A 22,123-nucleotide genomic window follows, 5' to 3' on the forward strand; every position below is an offset into this window, starting at 1 on the left:
GGGGTCATGTCAGCTGGCGCTTTCATTGGAAAGCCACTCATATGGGTGGATAATTTATACCGGAGACATGGAGGCAGTAAATTCAAAAGCCAGATGGAAAGCGGAGCTGACATGCACATTTACTTCCTGCTGAGGAGGATGTGCTGACAGTGAGGTAGCGGATAAGACAAAAGTGAAAATTTGAAGATAAGGACTATGTCATCACGATAGAAGTTCAGGTGCGACGGCTGTTGGCCACATATATTGATAGCAAATTAAACAGTGAAACAACAAACAGGAGCAGGAGGCTCCGCAAGTACCCCCATCATCAATGCTGGGGGAGCACAGCAACTAAGTGAAAAGGGCAAGGCTGACACATTTTTCCCCGTCTCCTTCCAGAAGTGCCGAGTGGATGATCCATCTCGGCCTGCTCCTGAGGTCCACAACATCACAGATGCCTGCCTTCAGCCAATGCGATTCAGTCCAAGAGATATCAAGATCTTTATGAAGGCACTGGGTATGCCCGTCTCTCCATCATAAGATCAGAAGTGCAGTTCGTGGATGATGATTACACAATGTTCAGCACCATTCGCAACTCCTCAGGTAATGAAGCCGGCCATGTCCAAACACGTGGACAATATCCAGGCTTGGGCTGACAAGAGGCAAGTAACATTGATGTTGCATAAGCGCCAGACAATGACCATCTCCAACAAGAGAGAATCAAACAATCTCACCTTGCCATTCAATGGAATTAACCTCGCCCAATTTCCCAATGTCAAACCCTGGATCAGCCATGTAATTGCTATGGCTACAACCGCAGATCAGCAGCTCAGAATTCTGCAGTGAGTAACTCATCTCCTGACTCCCTAAAGCCTGTCCACCATATAGAAGGCACAAGTCAGGAGTGTGATGGAATGCTCTCCACTTTCGTGGATGAGTGCAGCTCCAATGGCACTCAAGAAGCTCAACACCATCCTAGACAAAGCAACCTGCTTCATTGGCACACCGTCCACCACCTTAACCACTGATGCACAGTGGCAGCAATGTGTACCTTATACAAGTTGCACTGCAGCAACTCGTCAAAGCTCCTTCGACAGCACCTTCCAAACTATCTATTTCTGCAACATGGAAGTAAAAGAGGCAGCAAATGCATGGGAAAACCACCGCCCTCCCCGTCCAAGCCATGCACCTTCCTGACACAGAACTATGTCGCCTTTCCTTCGCTGTCATTGGTTCAAAATCCTGGAACTTCCTTTCTAACAGCACTGTGTGTGCACACACCATATGGGCTATATTAGTTCTAGAAGGCCGCTCACTGTCACCATCTCAAGGCAACCCTGCGTGGACAACAAACACTGGCCTAGCCAACGACGCTCACACCCTATGAAAGGTTAAGTGAAAAATAATTATGTATATACTGAATAATAATAATAATAATAATAATAATAATAATAATAATGTTAACAATGATATATTGACAACTGATGGCCACATTTGGGACAAGGTGATGAGGTCAGTATCAAAACATACAATCTGGTAGGCATCACAATGAACTAAAGAAGACAAAGGCCTAGGGGAGATATGGTTACTGATCTTCCACCAGCCTAAGGAAATATGGTGGCTACATTGAGATGGCAAAGGGGTACATTCTTGAGGTTAATCCTCAACGAGCACCCTCAAATCTAAACACAATGAGAAACAGACTGAGTAGCTGCTTTTGCTTTTTTTAAAGGAGGCAGTCGCCATTGCATACATGTAGCTGTAAGAGAATGCCAAGAATGCCATATGCAATGATGATGTAAGCCTGAAACCGAAGCAGGAACATTCGAGATAAAGAGGAACAATAGGAGCTTGAAGTGTTACTTCAGTTAGCTCAGCGATAAAGACCCGAGGCGTTCTAAATGGCAACGGAGTAGAATACAGTCAACAGTATCTGGAGCAAGTAGATTCCAGAAAAATAGAAAAAAGAGCAGCCGAAGATTAGAGCTATCCCAGTGGAAAATGAAAAATAACAACACAGAAGCGGAACAAGACCGTACAGTAGAAAAATACGCAGTTGAATATAATCAATCATGCCGGTAATAATGCTGTAGAACAGGAGGCAAAAGTGGAAATCACAGCCAGAAGCCAGCGGATAACTGGAAGATGGGGATGGGAAACTGGCAATGGTTGGGCAGGAATGAATTAAAAAGGGAAACTGCTAGTCGGAGAGGCAAAATGATATTAAAAACATACATTTTAAAAATTTGGCTACACAGACGTTCAACGTCCTGAGGCAGAAAACAATCGGAAGAACACAAAAGCATAAGGTAGAACAGATGTAGACCATAGAGCCCATCGAGCCTGTTCTGCTATTCAATATGATTATGGTTAATCTTGAGCTTCAAATCCATTTTCCCTCCCGCTCCCCATATCCCTTGATCCTTTGACAGACCAAAAAACTGCCAGACCACAAATTATGAATTATGTATCATAGCCTCGTTCGAGGATAAATCAACGACTGCCGAGATAATTCTCCCTCTTGGTGAAAAAGCATAAGCTTCTCTATCTAATTGAAAACGAGCACAATGTTCAAGGTGGCTCCAAAATGCCAATGTCATTGAAGTAAAGATGTAACGGTACTTCAGTGGTGTTGTGTGGATTTATCGCGCTGATCACCCATTAAATGTTCATCTGAAATTTCAAATAAAAGTACTGCTTATCTGCAGCTATGAACTTTGGAGCAGAATAAACACATTCAGGTAAGTATGCGCATCCGCCAAGATACTCCGTTTCCTGACTCTGCGATTACTGCAATATTCTTTTACAAATGTGAGAAAGAGCTAGTTGCCGTTTTGAAAATTATTTATAAACTAATCAACGCCTTTCGATGGCATGGCTGATGAAGGCAACACCTTCAACCTTATACATACAGCAGGTGCCTGATAAGGAATGATATTGAAAATACATCTGGTTAAACAACCATTCCGAGAAATTACCAACACTCAGCATTAAATGGGACCGTTATTATGGAAATATTCAAGAACCTGTACCACAGTGCAGGCTGCAATAATCGTGGGCCTTACGAATACGGCAGCACATATTGCCGATCCCTAGCTGTCTTGTGAAAGTGGTTGTGCGTCTTCTTGAAACTCTGAAACGTTCGTGTCCCAGGAGCGATTATTACAAGTATGACCCTGTCAAAATAAATAAATGTTTTTATTTTTTTTCTGAAGGCATTATTTAAACCCGACAAAGCAGCCAGTCAGGACTGAGAACCATATTATATGAACAACATGACGGTGTAGACGGATGTTAAAGATATTATTTTAAGAAGGTGATAAATAGACTACCCAAGCAAGCGTGTGAGCAACCCGCCAAAGCAATGCGAATAGGCGGTTTCATTCATTCGATTGTTATCTTTAACAGAGCCAAGTAGCGATGAACAATATTCGGCAAATGAATGGTGTTTAGGCCAGTGAAATTTATTGTTAATTGCCTTACACGTCAGTGAGGACATCCTGTTAATCATATAATAGATATTATACAGAAAAATCAATTGAAGTTGTACAACTTTAAATGCACAAAGCAATTCTTCCGGTGTTCTGTAGAGGCACTATTGCTTTAAGATTATGTGTTGTTATAATTGGCCGGGTCTCTTTGTGTCGCTGTCTACCAATGAGGTGAGGAAATGTGGCTGAGGATCTAGCACCACGCCCCCTACAACAAAAACTGCGCAGTACCGAAGAAAGGAGGGACATTCATCTCTCCAGCCGCTTGATTCACATCTAAGAAAGTGTCCGAGAAAATCGAGCGGAATTTGTACCAATAACCTTTGCGATTTTCAGAAAGACCACTCAGGGCTGGACGAACAACAGTTTTTTTTTAATCTGGAAAACCAAGGTAATAACAATTACATTCTCGTCGTTACAATAAGGAGCGTAAAACTCATCTGTGAATCAGACTGTTATATTTGCAAGACTGTTATCCAGAATGGCCTACTTGCTAAATAGCCGATTATCGCAATGGCCCATTCTTTACGTAATTCTCCTGTATGTTTCCGATTCGGTATGTGGGAACATTCGCTACTCAATTCCTGAAGAATTAGAGCTCGGTGCCTTTGTTGGAAATATTGCCAAAGACCTCGGCTTAGATGTTAAACAGCTATTCGAGCGCAGGTTTCGGATCGCATCCCAAAACAAGAAACAATATTTAACCGTGAATTTAAAAACTGGAATTTTGCTAATAAAGGGAAAAATAGACAGAGAGCAGCTTTGTGAACAAGGCCTCAGTTGTGTATTAATGTTAGAGGCTGTGATCGAGAATCCGCTTGAGATATATCGTATTGAAGTTGACATTCTCGACATAAACGATAATGCGCCCTTTTTCCAGAGAAACGAGGTTAATTTAGAAATACCAGAATCGACGCCACTTGGGTTGTCCTTTCCACTCCAGAGCGCTCTTGATCCGGACACTGGAACCAACAGTCTCCGCTCTTATCAGCTGAGTCCAAATGAGTACTTCAGTTTGAAATCGCAGTCAGACGGCGGGCAAGCTGGCATCCCAGAACTCGTGCTGGAGCGACACTTAGACCGAGAGCAGAAGCCGACCCATCGACTAACACTAACGGCGTTTGATGGAGGGAACCCGAAGAGATTTGGAACAACGCAGATTAAAGTTACTGTGGCTGATGCAAACGACAATGCGCCGGTTTGCGAGCAAAAGATCTATCAAATTACTACTGCGGAAAATACACCCAAAGATACTTTGATTGTGAAAGTGACTGCAGTGGATATGGACGAAGGCCTGAACGGTGAGGTAGTCTATTCTTTCAGTGATCACACTCCTGATAAAGTGCGTGAGCTATTTAGCTTGGATGCGACAAATGGAGAAATCAGGTTAACTGGTATCCTGGATTTTGAAGAAACGGACAATTATCAGATTTCAGTACAAGCCAGGGACAGAGGTCCATATCCGTTGGTAGTATACTGTGAGATTTTGCTAACAATTACTAACATAAATGATAATTCTCCTGAAATAATAACAACCTCTACGTCAAGCACGATCCCAGAAAACGCTTCACTGGACACTGTAGTAGCTGTTCTAAGAATTACAGACCGAGACTCTGAAAACACAGTAGACGTTCATTGTACAATCCCCAGAAGTATCCCGTTTAAGCTTACCACGTCTTTTAATAACTATTATACATTAGTCACTCATGGTGGTATAGACCATGAAAAAGTGTCAGAGTACAACATTACTATTATATGTACTGATACAGGTACCCCTCCCCTGTCGACCACGAAAACCATCCGAGTTCTAGTCTCAGATGTAAATGACAACGCGCCACGTTTTACGCAGCCTTCCTTCACCGTGCATGTATCAGAAAATAATGTTATTGGCGCTTCAATCGGTTCTGTGTCAGCCTTTGATCCAGATTCCAATCAAAATGCTGAACTGGTCTACTCTATTTTGGACAGCCTGATACACGGTTTACCTGCATCCACTTTCGTCTCAATAAACGCAGTGAATGGTATGATGTATGCTCACCAATCTTTTGATTTTGAACAACTAACAAGTTTTGAAGTGCATGTGGGAGTGAATGATGCTGGGTCCCCTCCACTAGGCAACAATGTAACCGTTAATGTAATCATCATGGACCAGAATGACAATGCCCCTGTGATTGTGTCACCTTTGCCAATCAAAGGGTCCTCAACTGAGGAAACAATACCGAGATCGGCCGAACCAGGTTACTTGGTTGCAAAAGTGACAGCTACTGATGCGGATTCTGGTCTGAACGGTCAAATTGTTTACCAACTCTATCAGCCCACTGATGAAAGCCTCTTCACTGTAGCTCCAGAAACAGGAGAAATCTGGACTATTCGCCACTTTACAGGCAAAGATTCAATCCGAACAAAAGTCGTAATTTTGGTGAGGGACAATGGAACGCCATCACTTTCATCTACAATCACTATCAATGTATCGGTGCAGGACGATACAACAGAAAATGCATCGAATCTTGGAATGCTGGGGACCACTGGACCGTGGAAATCGGATTTGAAATTTTATCTCATGATTTTATTTGGCACAACCTCATTTGTTTTATTCGTGGCTATTTTATTCCTCGTTATAAATGTGCACCAGGGCAACAAATATAGTAATAGTGGCTTTTGTTGTTGGAATACGTCATACCTTTCCCGGAGGAACTCGCGCCATGGAATTCAAAAGGCGAGTGTAAATCTTCAGATACCAACCAATTATATGCAGGCGTATGAAAACGAGACCCTTCCACAGCAATTTCACTATGATCCAGCTATGAATGATTTAATGTTTTTAAAGATACATGGCTCGGCTGCATCCATGACTGATCTCAAGAGTGGAACATGTGTCGCTGCAGAACATGGAAAGCCAATTTCTCCGAGCAAGAACACAACTCATGAGGTGAGAGGCGCCTTACTAAATACGTTTTGCATATATTTAACTAGAAAATATTGAAGGGATCTAAAAACGTAAAGGAGGAAGCGGAGGTTACCTTATTACTACAATAACATTTCAGACACGTTCTTTTTTCGAAACAAAGTGTCGGTCTTGGTGCTCAGAGAGATTCTAGAATCTGCCAGCGGTATAGCAAACCTGTGTCAATCCACACATAAGTTGCGCTCAATGCCAAAAGAACACAGCAATTTAAGTGGGGACTATTATGGGAAGGCACGACATTGCATTCATAGGAATAACTTATACATACTTAAGAACATACGAATTAGGAGCAGGAGTGAGCTACTCGGCTGCACTACGCAATACGATCATGCCTGTTATAATTTTAACCTCAATTCCACATTAGTTCCCACCCCCGAAAGCCTTTCACCCCCTTGCTTATGAAGAATTTATCAACCTCTGCCTTACAGCTATTCGGGGACTCTGCCTCACCCACTTATTGAGAAAGAGAATTTCAAAGACTCACAAGACTCTGAGAGAGAAAAAAAATCCTCATCCCTGCCTTAAATGGGTGAACCCTTACTTTTAAACAATAACCCCCCTAGTTCTAGTTTCTCCCACCAGAAGAAACATCGTTTCCACATTCAACCTGACAACTTCCCTCAGGATCTTTCTAGTTTCAATGAAGTCGCCCTTACTCTTCTAAACTCCAGCAGATACAAGCCTAGCCAGTTCAGCCTTTCCTCGCAAGACAATTTGCCGGTTCAAGGTGTTAATCACATGGACATCCCTGAACTGCTTCCAATGCATTTGCATTTTTCCTTAAGTATGAACATCAATGCTGTACACAGTATTCCGGATGTGACCTCTAATTCCCGATATAACTGAAGCATAGCCTCCCTGTTCATGTATTCAATTCCCCTTGCAATAAATGATAACATTCTATTAGCTTTGTGAGTTACTTTCTGCACCTCCAAACTAACTTTTTGAGATTCATGCACTTGGACACCCAGGTTCATCTGCTCCTTAGAACTCTGTAATCTCTCACCATTTAAGTAAGATTTTTTTTTATTCGTCCTGTCAAAATGGACAACATTACATTTTATCGCTTTATGCTCCATTAGCCAGATCTCTTCCCACTCACCTAACTTATCTATATCCTTTTGTAGATTCCTTATGTCCTCTTCACATCTTACTTTCCTACCTATATTTAGAAACATTAAATCATTCATAGCAGGATCTAAGTGAAATTGCTCATCAGTAAATTTAGCAAACACCCAAATAATTTATATAAATTGTAAAAAGTTGAGAGCCCACGCTGAACCCCATGGCACACCACTCATCACATCCTACTAATCAGAAAATGACACATTTATGCCTACTCTCTGTTTTCCGTTAGCTAGCCAATCTTCCATCCACCCCAATATGTTACCCCTACAACATGAGCTTTTATTTTCCTCAATAACCTCTCATGTGGCTCAAGCACAGTATATCTATCGTTTTCCTTTATCCAAAGCACGTGTTATGTCTTCAAACAACTCCAGTAAATTGAGTAAACATAATTTCCATTTCACAAAACCATGTTGACTCTGCCTGATTACCTTGAATTTATCTAAGTGCCCTGCTATAACTTCCTTAGTAATGGCTTCTGACATTTTCCCTTTGACAGGTGTTCAGCTGAATGGCCTATAATTTCCTGCTTTCTGTCTCCCTCCATTTTTGAATGAAACACTATTTTCCAATCTAAAAGGCCTTTCCCCGAATCGAGTGAACTTTGGCCAATTAAAACCAATGCATCAACAACCTCACTAGCCACTTCTTTTAAGATCCTAGGATGAAGTCCATCAGGGCATGGGGACTTGTCGACCTGCATTTCCAACAATTTGCTAAGTAACCCTTCGCTGGTGATTGTAATGTTCTTGAATGCTTACCACCCAATTACCGATTTACCATTATTCCTGGGGTGTTACTTATATTCTCTATACTGAACATCGATGCAAAATATCTGCTCAATTCATGTGCCATCTCCTATTTTCCACTATTAATTCCCCAGACTCATTTTGTATAGGACCAACACTCACTTTGTTAACGCTGTTTTTTCAGTATCTATAGAAACCCTTATTGTCAGCCTTCATATTTCTAGCTAGCTGTCTCTCGTACCCTAATCTTTCCCTCAATACGAATTTCTTGTTACTCTTTGCTGGCCTTTTTAACATTCTGTGCAATCTTCTGACCTGCCACCCATCTCTGCGCTATTATATGTTTTTTTTCTAAGTTCGACACTGTCTTTAACTTTTTTTAGTTAGTCACAGTTGATGGGTCTTTATTTTTATTTCTCGTTGGAATGCATCTATTCCATGTATTCTGAAATATCCACTTTAATGTCTGCCACAAACTATTGACCTATCCCTTAACCTAAATTGCCAGTTCACTTTAACTAGCTCTGATTTCATGCCCTCATAATTTCCCTTTTTTTTAGAATACTAGGCTTAGACCCACTCTTCTCTCCCTTTAACTGAATGTAAAATTCAATCATGTTATGATAACTGCTTTCCAGGAGTGCCTTCACTATGAGAACAAGTAACCTATCTCGTTCCACAACACCAGGTCCAGTATTGCCTCATCCCTGTTTGGCTCCCGAACATGTTGATCTAAGAAATTAGCCCAAAAGCGTTCTGTGCATTCTTCATCTATGCTACCTTTCCCTATCTGATTTTTCCAGTTGATATGTCAGTTAAAACCTCCATGATAATCACCGGACCTTTCTGACAACCTCTGACTATTGTTTCTTTGACACCCTGTCCTGTTGTGTGATTACTCTTAAGTGGCCTGTACACTAATCCCACAAGTGACTTATTGACTTTATCATTCTATATCTCTAACCAAACCCCTCCAATATCTTCATTTCCTGAACTTAGGTCATCACTGTCTATTGTGCATGTCGTTTTTAATTAACAGAGCCATTTCTCCACCTCTCCCTGACATCCTTTCCTTCCTAAATATTACATACCATTTAACATTCAGCTTTAAATCGATGCCATCCTGCAGCAATGTCTCTGTAATGGCTATTCAATCGTACTTTTTAATCTCTATTTGCATAATCAGCTCATCTCTTTTATTCAAATGCTACATGCCTTACATTTTTCATTTTATATTTTTGTAACCTCTAGTCTTATTTGTTGATTGACTCTTAGACTTGTACTCTCTGCCCCTACCTGTTATGGCATCTTTATGATTTCCCATATTAATGCCTTCCTCTCTTAACTTATCCCTCTTCTTTGATATACCACATCTTCCCACATTTGATCTTTTCCCCCCATTATTTAGTATAAAACTTCTCTACCTCTAGTTATGCAGTTCGCAAGAACTGTGGTCCCAGCATGGTTCAGGTGTAGACCGTCCCAATGGTACAGACCCTATTTTCTCCAGTACCAATGCCAGTGCCCTCAGAACCGGAACCCATTTCTCCCACACCAGCCTTTGAACCAAACATTTATCTCTTATTTGCCCTATGTGAATTTGCACGCAGTTCAGGTAATAATTCAGAACCTTTGGGGTCTCTTAATTTAGTGCTTAGCTCTCCATGCTGACCATGCAGAACCTATTTCCTTGCACTGTCTTTGCCATTGGCCCCTACATGGACCACGATTTGGCTTGCTAAGCTTAAGGCTGTGATTTCTTAGTGACTTGAATAGCTTGTTAAGGCTGAACGTTCCAACTAAAAAAAGGAAATCTGCTGAATGCATTGCTTAATTGAATCTACTATTTCAGCAGATACTATAAACTTAGAGAAGTGAGGAATCAATGCTACTACAAGACAAGAAAGCCTGGTACATATAAAATGTGGTACAGAATAATTATTGTAAAGGTGGAAAATATAAAGCGAGAGGGAGTGGTGTGGAGAAAATTGTCTCCATCTGGTAAGGGAGCATTTAAGAACAAAACATGTGAGCAAGGGATCAAAAGCTTGAAATGGAGACCTGTTGGTGATTTGAAGTCGGCAAGGTTGAAACTTCTACGTGCAAAACATTGGGTAAAATTAGTTGAACTCAATGCACTCATTTAAATCATAGACTTCACAGGAACCTGGCATTGCCAAAAAAGACACTGAGGTTGATACATATGGTGATACACTTTGGAAGGAGTAATTTTACAAGGAGGTATTCAATGAATGCATTGCACTAGGAGGTTCTGAGGAACAAAGGGGTCTTGGCGTGTGTGTCCATTGATCTCTGAAAGCAGAGCGGCATGTTAGTGGGGTGGTGATAAAGGCATATGGGACACTTGCTTTATCAATCGAGGCATAGATTACAAAAGTAGGGAGGTCATGTTGGAGTTGATTAGAAACTTGGTGAGGCCACAGCTGGAGTACTGTGCACAGTTCTGGTTGCCACATTATAGGAAGAATGTGATTGCACTGGAGGGGATGCAGAGGAGATTCACCAGGATGTTGCCTGGGATGAATCATTTGCGTTGTGAAGAGAGGTTGGATAGACTTGGGTTGTTTTTGTTGGAGCAGAGAAGACTGAGGGGCAACCTGATCGCGGTGTACAAGATTATGAGGGGCATGGACAGGATGGATAGGGAACAGCTGTCCCCCTTAGGTGAAGGGCCAGTCACAAGGGGGCATAAGCTCAAGCTGAGGGGCAGGAAGTTTAGGGGGGTTCTGAGGAAAAACATTTGTACCCAGAGGGTGTTGATGGTCTGGAATGCAGTGCCTCGGAAGGTGGTGGAGGTAGGTTGCCTCACATCCTTTAGAAAGTACCTGGATGAGCACTTGGCATGACATAGCAATCAAGGCTATGGGCCAAGTGCTGGTAATTGAGATTAGGTAGGTAGGTCAGGTGTTTTTCACGTGTCTGTGCAGACTCGATGGGCCGAAAGGCCTCTTCTGCACTGTGATTCTGTGATATAATGTGAAAGAAATATAAAGAGCCAAAAGACTAGTGATTTTGGCGCATTAATTCAAAAGCATTTCCAGGCATAACAGACAATTTTTGCTTGTTATTAACAAAGATTGCGCTCCCAGTCTGTCTGATAGCGGTCAATATTAATTTGGCAGATCAAAGCTTCAACATAAACGGGTAATGTGAAAGGTACCATGAGAGGCGACTGGCAACAAATGAGTTTCATGGAATTTTCTACTGCTTATAATGTTATAGTTTGTAAGTGAAACTAAGTTGTCTCAGAAACATCAGTATTTTAGCGCATTTGTATATCATTCCACTGTTTATCATTTAAATGCCCTTATCTTGGATTGAAATTAAACCAATAATTGAGTTGACATAGAATGCAAAATTAATGATGACCATGGATAACTATTTCACTATAATCACATATCAAATTAATTAAATGCATAAGTGAATATATGGTCAAAGTGTGAAAACTAGCATTAGATATGTGCAAAGCCAATAAGATCAGCTTGTTTGAAAGTTTGAAATTAGCACACAATTTTGGAACAAATTGCGTATTATCATACTTTCAGCTTGCCTGGAGGTGTAAAGCCAGAAGCTGTCAGGTTTAAGACTCAAGTGCTAACTGAATGCAATTTTAACTGAGCAATATTTGTGGTATCTTTGCAACCATTATTCCCGAAAGTGTGGCCACCCACAGTGACATGTTATAGGATGGTTAAGGGACTGGGGGAGATGGTGCACAAGTTCTTGGATGTGGCAGTGGATATCCGTGTGAAAAATATACAGAACAGGAGAGATGCCCTGTAATCAGGGTGGGAAGGGAGCCATCATCACCCTCGCTGTTCCCCTGACCTCTGCTGCACCCGTTCTTGCTGTGCTATCTGTCTTCATATAATCCTTCCATTCTTATTCCAGACTAAGGGAGAACCCCAGCAAGACACCAATGATCAAACATTCTTTTCTCTTGCTGTCTCCTATAGGTACCCAATAAAATGGAGCAGCACAGCACGTAATCTTTTTCCGTGAGGTCCTAAGAGAATTTCAGGAATAAAAACATCATGAATGTCGGTGAAGTGTCCCATAAAGCATGTTCATGTGTTCAAATTCTCCTCTTCACAACTCCAGAGGCAGTGACTATATGTACTTGAAATGGCGAGTGTAATTTTAAGTCGAAATCAATGCCGCATTTGTCCCTAAGCAGCTGCTCGCTGTTAGGAGAAGGTATTAGTTGAATTGTTAAAGGCAACGTTACGTGCAGCCTGTTTAATCAGTGGTAGTAGACATTTTCCGACAACCAGCAGTTTAACAATTCTTTCCTGCCCCTGGCATCAACTCTTTTACCAAGATGCTGTCTTGCGGTGAATGCAGGTTAACGTGAGATGCAGCATATGACCACATCTTGGTAGCTTGTTAGAGTTTGCAATATTCCGTAAAAAATGTCCATACAAAATTTCACAATTAGCTATCTGAAATGTGTTAGCACATTTCTAAGAAGGGGGAAAGCTTTCTTAATTTATTGCCAATATAGTGGCTGCCTTTGCACTATGTAAGTGCAGGAAACATGCACTATACTATTTACGCTATACTATTTAGGTGATTAAACTGGTTATATCGAAGAATAATGGTAATGCATTGTAAAAATTCCTTTCCTATCATGACAACATATGCTTGAGAGCATGTACTTTAAAAACTTGCAGTTTATAATTTCCACAAGCTTGTTCAATGATGCAGCATTTAAGGAACGTGCATTTTGTCTCTACCATGGAAGACAGTTTTTTTTTCTAAAAGTCTATTTCACGATATCAAAACAGTTTATTATTTTGTGCAAAATGTTTATTATAACAAACTAAGAAGACATTTACGAACGTCTTGAACCATTGAGAATAATTGCACCAATATATTACTTATTCCTATGTAAAAATTACTTGTAGTAATGAAAACGGACGGACCACCCGACACCTGCTTTGACACCAGGAATGGCAATGGCACACCCAGCCTTGTCAACCCCGCCAAGTCTCCTTTAATCACATGTGGATGCCTGTGCCAAATTTGGGAGAACTGTCGCACAGAATGGTCAAGCAACAGCCTGACACATTCATGCTCATTGAATCAAACATTATGGAAAAAGTCCAAGGCACCACCACCGCAATCCCTGGATAAGTTGCATACCACTGATGGGACAGTCCCAACATTGGTGGCGGAAAAGTGTTTTGCAGCCGGGAAGGAATTGAACTAGGAGTACTCAACAGTGACCCTAGACCCCATGAAGACTCATGGCATCAGGTCAAACATGGGCAAGTAAAACCCCTGCTGATTACCAGTTGCCACTTTCACACTCCGCTCCGCCCACCCACCTCAGCTAATGAATCACTACAACTCCCTTTTGAACATCAGTTAGAAGGAGCATTGAGGGTAGAAAGGAGACAGAGTGTATTCCGGGTGGGGGACTTCAAACTCAATCACCACGAGTGGCTCTGAAGCACCATTAGTGACCGAGCTGGCTGTTAGGAAATAAAGATAATTTAAGTGTGTTGTATTTATTTGTAGTTGTTAGGAATGAAGTTTAGCTTTAAAGATAAAGTTTGATTTGTATTCCTGTATCTCTGTGTTGATAAAGGCCAAATGGCGTTTTAGTTTCACATTTAATAGGTGCTTGCATTTCTAATGGGGAACTCTACAAGCCCTAAAGAGAAGGTAACATACAAGGGTAGAAGCTTTGGACTGTTACCTAGCAACAGGCGTCCAGGGAGGTAGATTCCTCCCACAGCCACACACACAGGAGAGAAAAAAACAACAGTTGTTTTGGAAGTTGTTTGAGTGCAGTTCATTCTGAAAGTTGCTGCAGGAGAGACTGAAACAGAGGGGGCAGATAGCCAGTCCCAAGATAAGGAAAAACTCCAAAATCCAGAGAAGTGGAAGAAGAGAAAGTCCAAAGAAGACCTTCTGGTCAAATGAAGGACAGGGGCCCGGGAAAAAAGACCTGTTAAGTGATGTTAAGAGCGTGGGGCAGAAAGAAAAGCTCAGTGCTTCAGATTTAAAGAGGCAAAAGCTGCATGATGCATATTTAAAGCAAGAGCAGCTTTCAGGAGACAAGAAGGTCCAAAGAGACAACAGAATTTCTGTAACTCTTTGCTATGCCATGTGTAGCAGTGATGTACTGTTAATGGCTGAGTCAGCGAGACAAAGTGTGTGGAAGATAGCTTGAATGCATGTGGTGACTCAGGAAAGAAGAAAATCAGAAGGAGAACTTGAAACCCTGGAGGGTAACCCTTATGGAATTCATCTGAGAGAAGGCATCGGCTTGGGAGAAGATTCTAAGCAGAGGTCCTGGAGAGCAGACATTGGAAAATCTTGTGTAAAAGATGGAATGTAGTGTGACTGGTTGGTTGACGGTATGACAAGCGTCTGGGGGGAGTTGAGGAGCGCTCCATAGCACCTGGTTGAGGTGGCATCTGTCACTTGATTTCAGAGTCTGGTGTGCCTGAACACAAGGTGCCATAGATTTATATGGACTGTGTACTTACTGTGTACATTAGAGTATAAGATAGGTTTTGTAAAATGTGCTAACCTTACATATTTGTATTCATTTGTAAAGGCATAGTTTGTGGTGAAGGAGCATTCTAAAATAATTCATCATTTCGTATTGAATAAATGTTTTATTCTTTTGTTAAAAGTTCATCAACTGACCCCTGTGCCTCTGTTCAGTAGCTAGGCTCTGCCAATCTAAGCAAACAAATAAAAGTTATCATCTATCAAACTGGTTTCAACTCTGGAATCAGGCTTGTCCAAGGTTAACCTCAGCTGGGATAATAAAAAAGTGGAGGCTTTTGCAGGATTTGAAACGTGGATAGTGAGTGATTGGACATGGAATAATAATTGGTCTGGGATTGGAAACCCTTGAACATTGGTAGGACCTGTGAACCCTTTTTAAAGAGTACATGGAGGTAAGAGGTATTGGGCATAGGAATTGGAGTTATTGTGAGGCATATTATACAGGTTGGAATTCAAAATGGCGCTGGAGGTTGCAAAGATTTTGTTACAGATGGAAAATTAAACTCTGACTGGTTTACAGAAGTTAACCAAGAATAAGCTGATGGAATTGGTGTATAAGGTGGAGTTAAAATTGCCTGAAGGGGCGAGAAAAGCATCACCAGTTGAGATGATAGCACAGCATCTAAAACTGGAAGGGATAACAGAAAGACCACATGTTCCAGGGAGTGAGTTACAGCTGGAGGTAGTGAGACTTCAGTTACAAATGAAGAAGCTATAGCTTGAACAAGCAAAGGAACTGAAGAAACTTGAATTTGGGGCAATTGAAAGAGAAAAGGAAAGACAAAGGGCATTTCAAAGGAAATAAGCAGAAGGGCATGAGAAAGAAAGGAAGCTGGTACTCGAACTCCAGCCAAGACAGAAGGAGCAAGCAACGGAACACCAGCTTAAAATGCTGGAAGTTAAAAAAGAGATCTTAGGTTTTGAGGAAATATCTGATCAGGAAAAAAAATCCTTCAACCTAAATCCTAGTGATGAGATGTTTACGTTTGTGCAAGCTCTCCCAAAGTTTGAGGATAGAGATGTAGCGGTGTTCTTTATTTCATTTGAAAAGGTAGCTTAGCAAAGGAAATGGCATAAAGAAATCTGGACATTACTTTTACAGTCTAGGTTGTTAGGGAGGGCTCATGAGGTTAAAGCTTCACTTTCAGAAGAGGCATTGGTGGATCCTGATGCAGTAAAAAAAGACTATTCTGTGTGCATTTGAGGTCGTCCTTGAGGCATACAGGCAGAAATTTGGGAATACAAGGAAACAGCCTGGGCAGACCTATAATGACTTTGAAAGGTTAAAGCAAAGTAATTTTGAACATTGGATAAGGGTAGAGACAACGTATAAAGCGCTTATGGAAATAATTCTCTTGGAGGAATTTGAAAACTCTCTTGTCGTTAGGACCAATGTTGAAGACCAGAAGGATAAACCAGCTGGGCAGGCAGCGGAGATAGCTAACAATTATGAACTGGTTCATAAATCTAAACCCTTTTTCTTTCATCCCCAATAACATTGGAAGGATAAACAATGGGAAGGTAAAAGGAAGGCAAATAGTCAGGGAAGAAAAGGGACAGTTGGCAATTCTCAAGAAATTACTCCTCAGGCTAGAAAGGAAGATGCTGAGGATATAAGTGATCTTTGAAAGCCTAAGTGTTTTCATTGTAATAAGGTAGGGCATATTAGGGCAGATTGCTGGCAATTAAATGGTAGACCTATTGCAGTAGCAGGAATCCCTAAACAATCCTCAGGAAAGGTTGAATCAGGAAAGGAAATTGTTTTTTAAGCTGTAGCAGCAGTTCAGGTGAAACGTGCACTCTCGGGACATCCAGGAAAGGGGTATATGGTTCAGGATAGCCCAGAGAATTCCCCTTTGATTACTCGGACTAACAGAGGGCCTGGATGCTTTGTGTCAAAGGGAGAAGTGTTCCCTTACTCCTCCAACAAAATAAGTAAACAGATTAAAATTTTGAGAGATACAGGAGATATGTCATTAATAGTGGCTATTGATACAATTTGTGTTCCAGGTAGTTTTATGAAGGAAAAAAGTGTTAATAAAGAGGTATTAGTGGAATTTATGAACATGTTTCTTTGTGCAAAGTTAATTTGAAGGTAACTTTGTAAATGGGATTCTTATGGTGGGAATTATTCCTAGCTCACATAATGAAGGGCTGGATTTTATTCTGGGTAACGATTTGGCTAGTGGAGACAGTGATGTGGCACTGACCGTATTGCAGCAGGTAGTTGATCATGCTGAACTTAACAAGCTTCAGAAAACTATTATGGCCAAAAATTAGTTACTTATTGTAGACAGCAAGCAACTGAAGGAAAGCCTGATCTATATAGAAAATCAGCTATCATGTATGCAATTGGGGTTTGCTCATGAAAGAAGAGAAGTGGTGAGAACAATTGAGAACCAGTCACAGAAAGTAGAACGCTTGACTGAGGACATGAAATGTCTAGATGATAACCTTGTAGAAGCAAGCTTAACAATGGTCAAACTTCAGCTCAAACTTGATGAACTTCAATCAACAATAGTTGCTTTGAAATATTAGGGAAATAATATTGAACAAAAAAATATGAATTGTTGGTAAATCAGAACAATTGGCTGAAAGTAGAATTAATAACTAAAACTGACAATTGTAAAATTGTAAAAACTTCATCGGGAAAGGAGTGAGAGATTTTCGAACTTTGAAGCAAACTGAATGAAAGGAAAAAGATGTGTGATATTGAGTATCACAGTTCCAAACTTGTTCCTGTGACTAAAAACTCTTTGCTGAATTGTTGTGCAGTTGAGCAAAGAACTGATCCAAATAAATTTACTGAGGTACCAACCTCAGTAATGGTCAATATGCAAATAACTAAAGCACATGCAGAATTGGAAGTCAAAAATTGTCAACAAGAAGGACTGAAAGCGCAAAATGTCTTTTCCAGGTCAATGACCAGAGATAGTAATTTACAAGTGGTTGCCAGTGCTGATATACTAAACACAACAGTTGGAATCCAGGCAAGTGGACAACTTACAAAAAAAAACATTAAAAGCCTGGAAAGGAGTGGAACAATGTAGTTCATGGGTTACATAAAAGGATTAAAGGGTTGGAAAAAACTATGAAACTTTACAGGGAAAATAAAATTTACACTGTTCAAAAAGAAGTGGAGTAGACCTGTTTGAAATGGGGTTTGGAGAAACAACAATATAATAAAAAAGTTTAAAGATTCAACCAAGCAGGATTATGAAACACTTTCGCATGAGCATGAAAAACATCTCAATAAGATCCTTGAAATGGCAAAAAGAAATTTTGACCAGAGAAGAAATGAGATGTGAATGCACAAAAATGTGGTTTTGAATTTGCTAAATCGAAATGAGAATTTATCACATTTGGGTTTTGAACTGAGCTTGAGAATGGAAATACGCCTATGGTGAATGAAAAGCATGATTGGGCTGTAGACTTAAAATAAACATTTTTTGCTGAGTTAAAGACTGGGAAGAAGAGGAGAAAGAAATATAAAGGTTGAGTTATGATAATACAGTGATGTTTAAATTCTGCTAATCTTGTTACATTTATTGACTTTAAGTATGTTTTTGTAATTGTACGATGTAACATATGTAATTATGAAAATAAATGGAAAGTTTATTTGTATAACAGATAATAAGCTATTGCTAGAGGTTTATAATGTTAAGATTGTGTGAGGAGGATGGAGATCCATTGTATAAAAAAAACCTTCACTGTGTGAAGCTTTCATTCCTCCAAAGGGAAGGTGTTACGAAATAGAGATAGTTTAAGTAAGTTATATTGGTATTTGTAGGTGTTAGGAATACGTTTTTGCTTTAAAGTTTGTTTGATTTGTATTTCTCTATCTCTGTGTTAAGAAAGGTCAAAAGGAGTTTTAGTGTAAATCTAAAAAGGTGCTTGCATTTCTAATGAGGATATTTACAAGCCCTAAAGAGAAGGTAAACATACAAGGGTAGAAGAATTGGACTGTTGCCAAGCAACAGGGGCACAGAGAGGCAGATCCCTCCCACAGACACACACAGAAGAAGAGAAACAGCAGTTGCTTTTGGAGCTGTTTTGAGTGCAGTTCGTTCTGAAAGTTGCTGCAGGCAGGAGAGGCTGGAGCATAGGGGTCAGAAAGCCAGGCCTAAGCTAAGGAAAAACCCCAAGAAGTCCAGGGGAGGGGAAGAAGAGAAAGTCCAAAGAAGTGTTTCTAGTCGAAGGAAAGGCAGGAACCTGGGAGAAGGTCCTGTTAAGTGAATGTAAGAGTGAGGGACAGAGATAAAGACTCAATGCTTCAGTTCTAAAGAGATAAAAGCTGCAGAAATCAGATTTAAAGCGAGAACAGCTTTCAAGAGACACAAAGGTCTGAAAGAGACAATTGAAGTCAGTAACTCTTTGCTATGCACATGCGAAGCAATGGTGTACTGTTGATAACTCAGTCAGACAGACAGAGTGCGTGGAAGCCAGCTTGAATGCATGTGGTCACCCAGGGAAGAGGAACATCAGAAGGAGAGTTTGAATCACTGGAGGTGAACCCTTGCACAAGGCATCTGAGCGAAAGCATCGCCTTGGGAGAAGATTCCAAGGTGCGGTTTTGGAGAGTGGAGATTGGAGACCCTTGTGTGAAGGACATAATTCAGTGAATCTGGTTGGTTCACGGTTTGGCAAGTGCCTGGGGGGAGTTAGGGAGAGATCTGGTTGAGGCAGCATCTGCCACTTGATTTCAGAGTGTGGTGTGTCTGACCTTGGGAAGTTGAGAAGAGATCTGGTTGAGGTGGCAACTGCAACTTGATTTCAGAGAGTGGTGTGACTGACCACCAAAGGGTCCTATACATTTACATGTCTACTTCCTGTGAAGATTGGAGTAGAAGATAGCTGCTGTAACTTTGTTATCCTTACAAATTTGCATACATTTGTAAAGGCATAGTTGTGGTTCAAGGAGTACTGTAATATAGTTCAACTTTTCTTTTATTTATTTATGGGATATAGACGTCACTGGCTAGGCCAGCATTTATTGCCCATCCCTAATTGCCCTTGTTCAGAGGGCATTTTAAGAATCAACCACATTGCGGGGCTGGAGTCATATGTAGGCCAGACATGGTAAGGATGGCAGATTTCCTTTCCTAAAGGACATTTGTGAACTAGATGGGTTTTTACAACATTCAACAATGGTTTTATGGTCATCATTAGGCTTTTAATTCAAGTTTCACCATCTGCCGTGGTGAGACTTGATCCCCAGGTCATTACCCTATGTCTCTGGAATATCGGTCCAGTGACAATGCCACTATACCACCACCTTTCTCTTCTTGTTTAATGTATGTTTAATTCTTTTGTTAAAAGTTCAACAGCTGACCGCTGTGCCTCTGTTCAGTGGCTGCTCTCCAAGTATCTAAACAAGCAAAGAAAGTTAGGATCAATCAAGTTGGTTTCCACTCTGTGATCAGGCTTGTCCACGGTTACCTCAGCTGGGATCGTAACACTGGTCAAGTCCTAAAGGACAAAGCAGCTAAACTGGATCTCTGACAAGAGATGAGGGAATCAATAAAAGGGAAAACCTGACTTGACATCGCACTCGCTAACCTGCCTGCTGCAGATTTGCCTGTCCATGACAGCATTAGTAGGAGGGACAACCGCACAGTCCTTGTGGAGGCGAAGTCCCATCTGAACAGTGAGGATACATTACATTGTGTTGTGTGGCACTGCTGCCATGAGAAATGGGATAGATTTCGAGCAGATCTAGCAACTCAAAGCTGAGCATCCATGAGGCGCTGTGGGCCATCAGCAGCAGTAGATTGTATTCAACCACAATGTGCAGCTTCATGGCCTAGCATAATTCCCACTGATGATTATTGCCATCAAACAAGCAGATCGTCCCTTGTTCAAGGAAGTTTGCAGGAGATCGAACCAGAATCCATACTAGGTATACGTAAAAAATGGGGTGTCAGCCTGGTGAAGCTCCAAGTCAGGGCTACTTGTATGGCAAACAGAGGAAGCAGAATGCAACAGACAGAGCTGATCGATTCGACAAGCGGAGGGGCATATCTAAACTCTGTAGCTCTGTCTCATCCATTCGCGAATGGTGGTGGGCAGTTAAGCAACTTTCAGGCAGAAATAATAATGTTCATAATGTTATTGGAATTAATTGTTCAGTAGAATAATAGTGGGGTCTTTGTGTGTGTGTATGTGTGTGTGTGTGTGTGAGATTGTGTGAGATTGTGTGTGTGTGTGTGTGTGAGTGTGATTAAATTAAATTAAAGACAGCTGGTCTGAAGGCTTTGATGTAGTAGGAGATAAGCTAGGTTTGAAATGTTAAGTAGGTAAACATGGGAATGTTTTAGGATGTAAAGTGTAAAGGGAGCAATTGCATTTTTAATTGAACCAGGCTAGGTTGAATTCAAAAGAGGGAGTGAACTATCACACCTAGCCAGGAGGAGTTACGAAACAGTGTGTTTATTTTTTCCCCAACGATTACTGGTAAAATTGGTACTATGAGAGATTTTTCTATTATTAGACTGTTAAAGCCAAATGACATGATGAAAGAATGGGAATTTGCATTCAAAGGGGAAAATGTGTGTAAAGGAGAGAAGACTGCGTAGGGGAAAGAATCCTAAGATCTAAAGCAAGTATGAACAGTCCCCAGCATCTAAGAATCAAACTGCTGTCTGCAAAGAATTGAAGTCAAGAAAGTTCACTTTGAACTGGATTGTTCAGGATATCGTGTTTCTTGCCTGGATCTTTTAAAACCTACGTGTCTTATTGTTGCTTCAACGGAAGTATAACTGGGAGTTAGATTAACCATGGAATTTAGAAGTTATCATAGTAGTAATTTGCAAATCTATGCGTGCTTAAATCATTTCTCCCATTAATAAAGGTTTAACTTAGTTTTGTAAGAAAACTATAAGAATCGGTGGTCTTATTACTACTGAATTCAAAGCATTGCATTGATGCATTCTCGAAATTTATACAAATCGCAAAAAAGTTGTGGCAGTTGCTTAAGTTTCCCTTTGGGATTTGAGCAAATGAGCATTTCCCATTGGCTGTGCCATAACACAACTAACTGGAGGATTATGGTCCACAACTATCTCCATTCTCAACGATGGGAAACCCAATAAATCAGTTCAAACGACACGGTTGAAGCATTTGACAGCACCTTCAGTCAGAATAAATAAGTGGATGATCCATCTTGGCCTATTCTTGAAGTCCCCAACATCACAGATGCCAGTCTTCAAACAATTAAATTTACTCCACGTGATATCAAGGACCTACTGAAGACACTGGATAAT

General features: G+C 40.8%; 2 protein-coding genes across 2 annotated transcripts in view; both read left to right on the top strand.

Moving 5' to 3' along the window:
• Positions 1-22,123, top strand: part of LOC144685375 (uncharacterized) — a 143,472-nt gene that overhangs the window by 25,104 nt on the left and 96,245 nt on the right. The window lies entirely within an intron of this gene.
• On the top strand, positions 3,720-11,928 carry LOC144686072 (protocadherin gamma-A10-like). Its single transcript, XM_078551229.1, has 2 exons — positions 3,720-6,399; positions 11,879-11,928. The coding sequence occupies exons 1-2, from the start codon at positions 3,952-3,954 to the stop codon at positions 11,915-11,917; spliced, it is 2,487 nt and encodes an 828-aa protein (XP_078407355.1). The 5' UTR covers positions 3,720-3,951; the 3' UTR covers positions 11,918-11,928.

Source organism: Cetorhinus maximus, chromosome 10 (genome assembly GCF_964194155.1).
Source record: "Cetorhinus maximus chromosome 10, sCetMax3.hap1.1, whole genome shotgun sequence".
Taxonomy (NCBI): Eukaryota; Metazoa; Chordata; class Chondrichthyes; order Lamniformes; family Cetorhinidae; genus Cetorhinus; species Cetorhinus maximus.